This window comes from Poecilia formosa, unplaced genomic scaffold (assembly GCF_000485575.1).
Source record: "Poecilia formosa unplaced genomic scaffold, Poecilia_formosa-5.1.2 Scaffold38, whole genome shotgun sequence".
Taxonomy (NCBI): domain Eukaryota; kingdom Metazoa; phylum Chordata; class Actinopteri; order Cyprinodontiformes; family Poeciliidae; genus Poecilia; species Poecilia formosa.
The window spans coordinates 2,174,772-2,187,448 of NW_006799977.1; the positions used below are offsets into that span (position 1 = coordinate 2,174,772).

The 12,677-nt window shown below is 38.6% G+C and overlaps 1 protein-coding gene and 1 long non-coding RNA gene across 18 annotated transcripts in view; one reads left to right on the forward strand and one right to left on the reverse strand.

Annotated features, from left to right (window-relative positions):
* The window catches only part of sgip1a (SH3GL interacting endocytic adaptor 1a), a 70,901-nt gene that overhangs the window by 5,333 nt on the left and 52,891 nt on the right, over positions 1-12,677 (reverse strand). For 6 of the 17 annotated variants that reach the window (XM_016670808.1, XM_016670812.1, XM_016670814.1 and 3 more), the window contains 13 exons: positions 12,140-12,220; positions 11,496-11,570; positions 10,381-11,166; positions 9,392-9,513; positions 9,022-9,175; positions 7,762-7,821; positions 4,163-4,222; positions 3,172-3,283; positions 2,493-2,648; positions 1,448-1,583; positions 1,144-1,346; positions 765-829; positions 465-629 (listed from right to left, as the gene is read on the reverse strand). In XM_016670808.1, the coding sequence (XP_016526294.1) occupies positions 465-629; positions 765-829; positions 1,144-1,346; positions 1,448-1,583; positions 2,493-2,648; positions 3,172-3,283; positions 4,163-4,222; positions 7,762-7,821; positions 9,022-9,175; positions 9,392-9,513; positions 10,381-11,166; positions 11,496-11,570; positions 12,140-12,220 (2,175 nt within the window). The remainder of the gene's footprint in view (positions 1-464; positions 630-764; positions 830-1,143; positions 1,347-1,447; positions 1,584-2,492; positions 2,649-3,171; positions 3,284-4,162; positions 4,223-7,761; positions 7,822-9,021; positions 9,176-9,391; positions 9,514-10,380; positions 11,167-11,495; positions 11,571-12,139; positions 12,221-12,677) is intronic. The other 11 variants (XM_016670815.1, XM_007550894.2, XM_016670811.1 and 8 more) reach the window with 10 other exon arrangements.
* On the forward strand, positions 4,229-7,087 carry LOC107836087 (uncharacterized). Its single transcript, XR_001661933.1, has 2 exons — positions 4,229-5,903; positions 5,934-7,087. It is a non-coding gene; the product is annotated as an uncharacterized LOC107836087 (long non-coding RNA).

Below are 12,677 nucleotides of genomic sequence, written 5' to 3' on the forward strand. Positions count from 1 at the left end.
GGATCGGCCCAAAATATTAATAACATCAACATCAAGTCAGTATCAGTATTGGTTTCAGATTCTCCCTTTGATTTTATTTTTGTACTGTAGATTTTGTTTTCATTAGCTCTCAAATTCAGATTTTTTTGAATGAACAAAACTGTGTTTTGTCTTTGTGTCATTTCTGTTTATCATATTAATATATTATGATAGTTTTGTAGACACCTTCAAACTTTGTCCAAATTCTTTTTGACAAAATAATTCAAATAGAAAAAGCAGAAAACACGTGATGGTCAGAAGTTTGATGTGATCAAGCCTAAATAATAATAAATAAAGATATCAGTGTCCGTCTACCTGGTCACCTAAAAGTAGCTGGATAGGACTGATTAAAATAAATAAATAAAAATGTAACTATGGAAGCAAAGCTTATAGATATAAAAAAAATGTTTCTGTTTGGATAAACTTTTGAATGCAGAGAAACTTACCTGCAGCAAACCTCTTTTTAACTAGAGAGAAGCGATATCCTGGTCCAGCCAGTTCAATGTCACACCCTGACAGGTTGCTGCCCTCACTGGTGAACTGCACTGCCAGTGGCGCCGGTTTACTGGGACCCTCTGTTAGCTGGAAGCGTGCCAATAGGGAGCCCACACCTGGGCCAAGAAAATGAATATTGAAAGATACAAGTGTGATACATTTACATAATTATTTTTAGATAAATGTATATTTTACTTCTGAAACAGAATCTGAATATGGGCAGAAATTCATCTCAAAGCTGTAAACTATACCTCCGTTTTCAGATTTCTTGGAGATATCAGGGATCTTCCATAAGATTCTTTGCTGCTCTGCATTCCTGTATAGATAGAAATGGAAACATTTATTTGAAGCCTATAGAACATTTTGGAATTAATGCTAAGATTTAACACCTAAATAGAAAATAGAAACCTTTTTTCAGCAAAATGGTATTTGAGTAAAATCTTAAATCATGTAAAGAAAGTTTGATGTATTTTTTTCATTCCATTATTATTTAAAATATTAATGTGTTTTATTTCACGTGCACTTGAACTTCCTAAACGAACATAACCACATTGTTTCAACAAGCTAACATCTTTAGGTTGTAAGCTAGACAGTGTTTAATAATCAACTAGTTTATGATTTGGTGCATACCATACAGCAGGAGGTAGGACAGCTTGTAATTTTGAAACACCTCCATCGATTGGGACGAGAAACTGGACGTTGTTGAGAGCCATCGGCGTCGACATGGCCTCCCCGTTGTATTTGTAGTCTATCCTCAGGTCAGTGCTGGTGGGCTCACATCTCCAGCTCACAGCCAGGTTCAGAGGAGCCGACTGGAGGCCATTTGTTGATACCTAAACGCAGACATGTGTTAAGTATTGAGAGAAATACGTTTTTTTATGGAACATGTATTTCTCTCAAAAGGACCAAATGTTTGGTCTCTGGCTGAGCTAACCTGATACTTGAGCATGTCGACGTTGTAGTATGTTGCCTGCGGCTTCTGCTCAGCCACCTTCTTTAGATGGGATATCAGGTTTGGCATATTCACCCAGAAGTCCTTTGAATCAGCCTTAGATTGTGTCGTGGTGTCGCTGGTTGGTGGAGTAAAAGAAAGTAATCACAACCCAGACAACACACAGAACAATTGTGATTTTCAAACACAAAAAGGAAAAAAAAAGCAAGCACAAAGCTTGACGGCAGATATAAAAAAGTACCCAGAAACATATTACTTTAATCAAAAATGGGCATAGAAATTTTTTTAAAAAACCAACACAATAGGTGATTTACCAAGGAATTCATTTTCATGAACCAAATTAAATGATTTCTATTTAAAGTCAAATTGATTCATGTCATTGCTTCATCATTCATTAAAAATTTCAAAGCAAAATTAACACCACATTAAAAACTACAAAAGTTTAAAGGTAACTAAAATTCTAAGTGAGGCGAACGTGTAATAGCCTTCATGAAGCACAGGGGGCAGTGCTACATTTCTGTCTGGCTGGAGACAGAAATGCCAGAGAAACACTTTGATGTTTCTCTGGCATTTACTTAAAATACCTTTAAACTATAGGATAATATATATTAAACTATATATTATTGTTTATACTAAACAATAATATAAACATTTTAAAGGTTTTAAAATTGTAACTTTTTAAAGCCTCAGTATACAAATGGGTAGTTAATAACAATCCAATAGAAAACTGAACATCAGCAATTGCAACATTTGCTATTTCTAACATCCAGTATAAGTTTTTATTTCATTAAATCGACAAGTAATGCTGGTAATGTTAACAAAACGTGTAATGCAAGGTGTGTCTAAAGGTCTAATATGAATTTAGTGAGGTTTAGTTCATTTATTGCACTCATGTTAAACATTTAAGCTAAAGTAATAAAGTTAGATGATAAGTGCCTCAGCCTTAAAGGCTCCTTGCTTCACAGAGATACTGTCTGAGGTGAAAAGGTGTGTGAACAAGGTGGTGAGTTTACGGTGATGGTATTACCAGCAGAGCAGCTGGGGGTTAGGCAGGACATGCTCCAGTCGGCTGTAGTTGGTTATGCTGAAGGTTAGCACGGCAGGGGACGGGTTATTGGCAAAGTGCCGTGTGATTCCTGCCGGAAACGACAAAACCATCTCACCTATGACCTTCACAACACACCTGGAAGAAAGAAAAGTTGTAAGTTGCAGACAAACATCACCCAAATAATTTGTAACATTCTTATGTTCTGTCCCCTCTTTGATTTTCTTTAGATAATACATCTGAATCGTACTGTTTCGAAATGACTGCATGCAATTCAAAGCAACAACATCATGAGTAGCAAGCTAAATTAAGAAAACAATAAAACATTTTGTTTAGCCCACAGTAAAGCAGTGCAAACACAGTCATGACCAAGCCTAAAATAAATCTATTTGCCTACACATGAGGCAAATAAATACGAAGCTATTCTAAATGCAACTTTACATTTACTTTATAGCAATACATTGTTTTCCCAAACTTTCTTCAGTCTAACTCCTTCATTTTACAAAAATCCAGTGATATTTCAATAGCTGTAGATGTCATATTGGAGCCAAAACAGAGACATGCCACTTTTTTAGTAAATAATATGGACTATTATCCTTTAGATCAACTCCATGAACTGACTAAATAATTTTTTTTTGATGTTGTCAAATTAAAGACATACTTGCTGGGGTCTGCTCCTTTAAAAAAGGCGTTGACAGTCTCTGTGAATGCCGCGGCCACAGGAAGTGTGTCCTGGGCCCCCATAGTGAGAGGGCTCGGTCCTCGGGAGCAGCCTAAAATCAGGGCAAAGCAACACAAAAACAGAATTAAAACTAGCATGAAACACAGTGAACACATGACCAAATGAATTTGAAACCTTATAGTAAATAATTATTGATGATTTAATCATTTTTTAAATTGAGAGCAGATATGTAACTAAAAAGTTCCAGGCCAGCACTTTTACACTCTTCCAATCCAAAAGTGCAAGGATGAAATGAAGACAAAACATTTATAAATGACAATGAAATGACATGAAAAGAAACATCACACATTCATAATGAATAGAAATACCAGTGTTAGTAAGGTTGAACAGCAAATTACACACAAAGATGACACATTTCTCTCTGCTTCTTGACTGAGAAATATCCCCTTTATAAAGTACAATTTCATTTATTGGCACAATTCGTAATACAGCGATGTTTGCTTTTATTCCCCGAATAAGCATTGCTAGGTGCAGAAGATGATAGCAAGGCAGACTAAGAAAAAGACAAGTATTTGCATGCTTATTTCCAGATGTATTTTATAGTTGCAGTATTTTTGACAAGATCACAGAAAATGACATCTAACCAAATAAACTAGAAGACCACCAAGAGGAAAAGTAATTATAAATAGATTAGTAAAGTGCACAAAGAAAGATGAATCTTCAAGAAGGAAAGTGGAGGTGAAATGAGACCGAACAATGTCAAAAGAGAGAAAAGAAAATGTCAAAAAATATATTTTAGTTCAGAGAAGGAATGCTCAGCCACATATTTAGCATGGTGAGGGTTAGAGGATCTTTTGAGGGAGGAGCTTAAGGAAAAGGGCAGCGTAGAGGGTAGGGCCAAGCTTGCACAAATGAGACTCAGAAGAGTGTTTATGTGTGTGCACGCTTCCCTGTTACCGAGGAAACTTACCTTCAAAGGTTAAATAAAACTTCCCTCTGTCAAACCAAACAAGGGATGGCTGGTCATTCTCTGTGTTGGGTGGAGGGGGAGCAGTGAAGGGGAGGAGGTAGAGGGATGAGAAGGTGGGAAGTGGGTGAGGAGGGGGGAGAGAAGGACAGAAGCATGAGTCTCACATGGAAGGTCTATCGCACGTCACGGTGAAGTGAAACGTGGAGGGTGAGGGCCGGGTGAGAGGAGAGACAGAGCATGGAGACACTGCCAGGGCGGAACATGTGACGAGATGGGAGAGATGCATACTGGCCAAAAATTGGGCGACTGAGACAATGCTGGACTCGGGTAGACATAGGGACAGCCAGGCTTGTGCTGCTGAACGTTGGTCAGGATGGATTTCAATGTTGACTTGAGCTAAATAGCAAAGGGGACTGTGGAGTCTCAAATGACACTATGATCAAAACTGAAAACATGAAGCAAGCGGACACATTTTCATCTGCGGTATTTATAATGTTTGAAATTTACGCCGATTACATTATGATCACAAGCTTAATAGTGTGTTCCCTTTTGCTGACAAAACAACTTTGATCTGTTGAAACATGACGTCCGAAGACGTCTAAGGATCTTAGCAGTAGATCCTTCAAGACTTTAAGTTAAGAGATGGGACCTGAAGGGATCTGCTTTGTTTGTCCAGACCATCAAATACTTAACTGATGGTTAAGTATTTGCTTGGGGAAACAAGGCATTCTTGTTTCCCCAAGCAAGAACACCTTCTTCCATTGCTCTGTCCAGTTCTGATACTCACATACCCATTGTTAGTGGTGTGGGTGGTGGACTGGAGACAGCATTGGCATCTTGGATAATTTCATTCATAGCAAATCATAAAATGCTTTAAATTCTGACTTCTTTATGTCAGAATAAACAACAACTTCTCCAGCAGTTTAAGCTACAGCAACTCAACTTTGGGTTGGAATTGTGGTTCAGCCTTCACCACACACCAGTAAGTCTCAGCTGCCCATGAACATGTTGCTGTTCCCTCCCTGAACTCCAATTTAAACATACCAATCACTACTGGGAAGACTACACAAGAGCTAAATCTTGAAGATGCTCTGACTCAGTCATTCTGTAGTCACAATTTGGACCTTTTCACACTCAGGTAAAGCTTTACATGATCCCATTTTTCCTAATACTAACATGTCACCTTGGAGGACTGAAATGTCCACATGCTGTCTGGCATTTCCCACCAACTAACACGAAGAGGCAATCTGTGTTAGTCTGTGGTAATAATGTTAAAACTGATTAGTGTATACACCTTTCTGATGCCATTCTATGTTTACATTATCATTAGACTACCATCTTCACATTATGAAACAGAAGAGATGGATGCAATGAACTAACACAAGGTGCAGATGGCAATCATGAGACCAAAACACAAGAAGAAAAGGTGGAGAACAGAAACCCACATTTCAGGCTCTGGAACTTGCTTTGAAAGAAAACTGAGAACGAAAGTCTGTTTAAAAAGCCCAAAAGGTGTGGTTAGACTTCAACAAATCCCTTCACAGAGGGAAACCTCAATGATGACATGTGTCCCATTTAAAAAATTTTTTTGGCCCACTACTTGCCAACAGCAACACATTATCTTAGTACGTATTTTAGAAACAATGTGGGAAGCTATGGAAATTATAAAATCCAAACCACATTACAGCTTCACTCAAAGTTTTGCTTATAATAACATCATTTTCAGGTGAAAGTCTGGATAGTTTGACCGTTTGAGGTGGCCAAAGGGAAGGGAAGTAAAATAGAAATATCAGACAAATGAGCATTAAATTGAGGCAAACATGGATAATCGTGCTTTGTTCTGGTTGGAAAACAGTGTATTGGGGTATTCTGAAGCTTAATTAGCAACACAACGCAATTTTAAAAACAAATATTTTGGGGCAAGATAAAGATAAGTGGAAAGGCTCTTTTCATTAGTACAACAGCAGCAAGGAAAAATAATTATATTAAAATAACATTTCTTAATCCAGTCCTTATGCTCAACAACAAGGCAAAACCTTGGTTTTTGTTCATCTGTTTGTTGTGGCAAATCGCTGCTAATGAATGAGTGAGCCGACTAAGAATGTAGAGTGGTGGAACAAAATAAGCGTAATCCATTATGTGGCAAACACAACATGTCCTTCAATATGTTTGAATGGGTTCAAAGGTCTCTGTGCCTGGAGAGTGAATGAGTGGCAGGTGTGAAAGGTGGAAGTCGCAGATCAAGGCACCTCAGTGAGATTGGGTAAACTTGAGGCTTGTACTCCAGTTGTAGAGAGACAGACATGAATACAAAACAGCTGCTTGTCTAATTCGACCTGATTCTCATGCCAGACTTCAAACCAGGCTCTGATCTAACACAGTGTGTGACAATGAGTGTTGTGAATGTGTGTGTGTGTGTGTGTGTGTGTGTGTGTTTGATGATCTCAAGAACCCTCATATGAGGGGCTCTTCAGACAAGCTCACACAGAAACCCAGCACACACAACACTCAAAAACATTTATGGTGTTGAATACCGAGACAAAAGGAATCTGGGAGAGACTTTGCTGCACAAGAAAGGAATCTCTTGAAATATGAGAGATAGGAGGCTACCATGGTGACAGGGCAAGACAGTCACTGGTGCACAGTCATAAGACAGAGAGAAAAGTCTCAGGCAAACAGATGAACGGAGAAACAAATATTTCTTTTAACTGGTGTGATTCAACCAGGTTTCATTATTAGTTGCATTTTTGACCTGAGAAATAAACAGGATGAGAAAAAAAGCTACATTAGTGAGATAAATACTAAAATGTCTTTAAATATGTGAGATGAGAGCAAAACAATGAGAAAATTTCACTGACAAGCAAAAGGAATGCCATGAATTTATGGTATCTCTTCACATTAGAATGAAGAAAACTGATGTGAATGGAAAAAAAGATATTTCAACAATGGCAAAAACATGGCCTTTTTGGACACTTTGAAACATGTATTTGATCCAGAAAGCTTAATGTAATGTTAAAAGCTGAGAGAATTGGAAAAATGGCCTGCTTTTATTGTTAAAGTACCTTCACTTTTCACTTACATTCATCAAGATGGCATACATAACACTCCAGAATGGCCTTTAAGGTCCTCAACCAAGATCAATCTCAGCAGAAACCACCAAACAGAAAAACTCACAAAAGAGCACTCCAAACCCACACTTTATAAAATGCCTTGCAGTCAATATGAAACAAACGCCTTTAAAAAACTACTCACAGCGCCAAAAGGAAGTTTACATATGTTGACCATGTGCATGTACATCATAAATATTAATGAATGGATATACATGGACACACAAATGGATGATACAGCAATCAGCTGGAATGATAAAGACACATATTTGATGGGGTCCAATGTAGACATTTTTTCTCCACACTTCAAATGTCAGTGGGGAATTTGCTGAATGAATCCAAAAAGCTGCATTGCCTGTTGTCTCGCTATTAGCTCATATTTATTGTAGTTGTAATAAATGATTAATTATCAATGGATACGTTATTGATCTCATATTGACTCCTATAGCATTCCATACTCCCCCCAAGTGCTCTGTTGGAGTTGAACTTTACCTGCAAATGAATCAAAGTGCCTCTCAAAGGTGGGCAGTTTGTCTACATAAGCATCATCTTCTGATAAGCCAAAGAGCAAACAAAGGGACAAAACAGCAAAACAAACAAAAAAAGAGAAAGAATTTCAAACAAAAGCGCAAAAATAGGCGTAAAGTCAAGCATGTAAATAGAAAATGGAGATCTTAAATAAAAAGCAGTGGAAAATGTCAAAATTAAAAGCAGTGGAACTGAAAAGCTTACGGGGGCTTACAGTCAAATAGAAGGTATTTTAATAGAAAATAGGTAATGACTATAAATTGCCTAATGATCATACAAGCAGATTTGCCATTACCCAAAGGTACACCAAAATGAATGAAAGCTAAATCAAGGGCCAAAGTCATGATTAGTTGAAATGTTGGGATGCTTTGATGGGGCCAAACAAGTCTGTGAGCCTCAATGCAGTTAAGAGCTATGAACCAAAATTTATTCACAGCGATGCAAGATGGATAAAATAAATTAAAATTTTTTTCTAGTCTAAAGGTCGTTTTGCATTTGGTGTACTTAGTTTCTAACACATAGCTTTTCCTTTTTGATATTATCTTTGTATAATAGCTAATGACTATATGGAATGTTTTTAAACATCTGAGGTAATAATTACATTATTAAGAAACCTGGTAAACATCTGATCCTTTGAGTATACATTCTTCAAGCAATGGGACCTAAAAATCAGTTTGAATAAAATCCCCCTGCAATCGAGGACTTTTCTGATTTTATATAACTCCCGCTGCTCCATGGTGTTTGTATTTTTCATGCTGCTATGACTCAGCCATGTTACAGCCTACTGAGATTAGCTTTTATCCACTCACAACTCTGCACTGCAGGCTCCTTTACACAGACTCTAAATTTAGATCAAGGACTATGAACTGCTCTATCGTTAATTCATTCAAGAATGTTTGAGAGCGAAAATCAAAACCCTGCTTCATATTCTCACCCATCGCTCACATTCAGCATGTTTGCAAGCGTGAAATTTAATCAGCCCAATTGACACAAAATCGTTTTTGTCAAGAATTTCTTCTGTGTAAATGTCAAGTCTTTTAACACTTCAATTTAAATAATAAAAAAGTAAAATAAAAAAATGATCCAAACAAAAGGAGCAAGAGCAGAAGGCAAGTTTGAAAATGAATAAAACATTAAGTCTTACACAAGTGCGGGTGGACTATTTCTCTCAGTTTTTCTTTTTATATTAGCAGAACCTTCAAACATCAGAACTGGTTCACACACCTGACACAGACACACACAACTCCTTGCTAACAGTGGGTGTGGTAGCAGCACTCAGGGAGTTGGTGGAGGAGATTGAGGAGGTGCTCTCAGCTCGCGCCAACGGAGCAATGGGAGGGGGGCTCGCCGAGTGGATTGGTGGGCTGAACGGCCGGTTCTAAAAATACACACAAAAAAAAAAGGCAAAAATTAGGTTGATATTGACCTTAAATCAATATTTAAATCAGGTTCTGCTTGGATAAAAATATAAAGAAGTGTTTATCTTCTTATGTTCAACCTCTGCAGGATTTCTTGTTTACAACAGAAGATGGAAGATAAAGTAAACTCCTAGTTAGATTTTAAACTTATCACAAAAATACAAGGTCGATCTTACCACATCTCCAACAGCAGGTTTCCCAGGAGGAAGCTTGGGTCGTGAAGGGGGCCGAGGCGGAGGTGGGGGTGGGGTTGGGTTGACTGACGAGGGGGTGGAAGGTCTTACAGGTGAAGAGGAACCTGAAGATGAGCGCAGAAACCACGCAAGGCTCAGATATAGTTCAATCGCAGATATAGTTCAAATTTACTAAACTTAAATTAAGCAATAAAAACTGCAAATAAAATGACAAGGATCAATGCATTGTATATTTCCTGGAATAATAAATATTCTTCAAAAGCCTTAAATAAGGCAAATTATTCCAGTAGCATGATCCCACCTTGACAAAAGGCTATTATTTCAGTGGAAAGATGTCCCATATATTGAAATTGTTGTTTTATGCTAAATACCCACAATTATTGTCAACCATTTCTAAATGTGACTTAAGAAGTTAATCAGAGTACAAGTGAACTTTAATTAGTAATCCATCATGAAGTCATGTCATTTGTCTCATCTCTAATTCATTTCTCTAGTTCATCAGCTTCTGGCCATAACACGTCTCTTTGAGTTCAAAACATCTATAGAACATTGCAATATTTTTCTCCTTGTAAGAACAGCAAATGTTTTAGTTCTGTCTAATAAAAAAACAACAACAAACAGATAAGATTTTAATATATAAAGGTAACAAAATGGCAATAATAAGACAATATTTTTGCTGCAAAACAAAAGCTTTGTAGATAGGTTAAGTTTAAAAACTAATCATAACTCAGTAAAAACAAATCACTCAACAAACATGGAAAAATAACGTTCTGTATTCATCTGAGTCAAAACAACACGGTCCCTCCCCTCCAAACATCTGTTCAGTCTGTGCAAATTTAATGGCGAGGGTGCCACAATCCATCTGGCAGTTTGTCCCTTTCAACACCAATGAACTGAAACGTTTTTATATTATAGTCAATACAAAATCATAGCATGGCATCTGAGAACTTCCAATATAAATAAGTACTCACCACTATTTGTCCCTCCTGCTCCAGCTGTGGGGCCTGGTGATGAAACTACTGCACGGTACGTTGGAGGAGGAGGCGGCGGTGGGGGTGTGCTCCGACTTTCTTGGTTGGTATCTTTGGGAGAGGTGATCGTTTCACCTCCTTCCTCTTTGGGATGAGAGGCGTTTGTGTTCTTAGACTGCTCCTCTTGAGAGAGGACAAGGGGTGATGGGATTGAGGAAGCTGAGGGTTCTTCAGAAAGGAGAGTCGCCACTTCACGGGTCCCCTCCTTGGGGGCGGGGACTGGTGGGACACCAGCAGGTGAGCTAAGAGGGGGAGGGGAGGAAGCTGGGGGTGATGTATGCTCCTTTAATGCAAGTGGGGGAGAAGAGGCGATGGAGAGTGGATTTTGGTCTTCTGGTGTGGAGGGACCTGAACGTATAGGAGGCAAGAAAGGCTCCTGTGACGGAGGTGGGGAGGTTGGAAGAGGAGGAGGCGAGTCTTCTTTTGGGGAAAGAGCGATGGGGAGAGGAGGAGGTGACGTAGGTAGAGGGGGAGCAGGGGACTCAGGTGGAGGAGGGGAGGCTGGTGGTGGAGGAGGTGCTGGCTCTTCAGGAGGGGGTGGTGAAGACGGCATATGTGGTGCAGGTTCCTTTGGTGCTGGAGGTCCAGCGGGAGAGTGTTCACTGAAGCAGACCCACTTGTCGTCTGAATCTTCACCAGCAGGGGGAGCCACCTCCGGCCCAAAAATGTTGTCCAGGTCTGCTATGGAGGGCTTCCTGCTTGAGTCATTTGCATCTGCTGATGCTTCTGGAATGGAGACCAGAGATAAATGTTACTTTATTTATACATTTCTGGATGTAAAGTTTTGATTTTTATAAATTTGATAAGTATATTTATATAATGATAACCTTTTAATTGTCAATGTCAATTTATTTATAAAGCAGCTACTAACTACACCAAAGTGCTGCACAGTATTTTTAAAACTTATGTAAAGCACTTTATGTAAAATTTGATTTTAAGAAAAGAGCTCAATGAAAACTGTCAGTCCAGCCATTTCATAAAATAAAATTATGGTTGAATATGTTTATCATTAAAAGATTTTAAAAGTAAAAAAAAAAGGCAGAAAAAATTCTCACCAGCAGCATCTGGAGAAGGGGCTTCAGTTGTTGGGGGTGAAGTTGAGACATTCTTAGGCGGAAGGGGAGGAGGAGCTGAAAAAATGTTAAGAAAGTTATTGAATGGTTCATAGATTAAAACTATAACTGTTCCAATATTCTTGTAACTGTAGGGTGTGTTGCATGGGATGCAGATTTCTGGTACAAATAAAAAAAGAAGAGTGTCAGCAGATTAGCTTGTAATGACTTAGCAGGAATTACTACATCTGTCAAAAAACAGCAATACTTCTTACGAGTGGAACACAAAACCATCCATCATGCAGCACAGAACCTTACAATTCAGTCACCACCATGCCAAGTGCAAGGATAGGGCAGCACAAAGGAAGGGGTTGATGCAGCATGACTACAGAACCTTTGCTGTAAAAGATACGTCAACCAATAATAAATGCTGTGGTTGTGTAATGGCTGATGAAATGAACCGGAAACAATTCTTTGTCTAGTGGGACGTGGAGGGGATCATGACCACATGGCTGTTTGATCAGGACTGTTTGCCAGGCCTGTTTGTTAGTCAGATGATGAGGGAGTTCACAGGGCGAGCTGGTGGGTCTGTGGAGTCATTCAGGCAGACGAGGAGCTGTGGCACAGTGTGGAATAATGAAACTTACTTCCTGTGGGGAAGGACCTCGTGAAAGAGGATTCAGGCTCTGAGAAAGAAGTCCCCCACACATCGGGCTCAGAAAGAACCACTAAGTGTAGGAGGGGACACAGAAGGTCAAGTAAAGGAAATTAATAGAGGGTTTCTCATTCTTTTATATATTTTGTAGGGAATAAAACATTCATCAGCTTGTAATAAAAATCTTAAATGGAGTAAGGAAATCTGTTAGCAGTTAGAAAGTGTTAGCTGGAAGAAAAAAAACTATGATACATCATGAACAAACTGCCAAACAAAGCTCATAATTACTGCATGTCTATTATGGAACTACACATGAGCAGCTACACCTGTGTGAATCAATGTATAGTGGTATTTTATATCAACTTGAGGTCATTATGCCTGAGGTGAAACTTATGTAACAGCTAATTGCTTTTTGATCGTCTGCAACTGAAAACCCAGAGGATTGAATGTTAGCAGTTACAATAGAACCTACATATTAACCATCCTGCAATATAAACACAACCTTGGGGGGTTATCTTCAGCTTTGACCT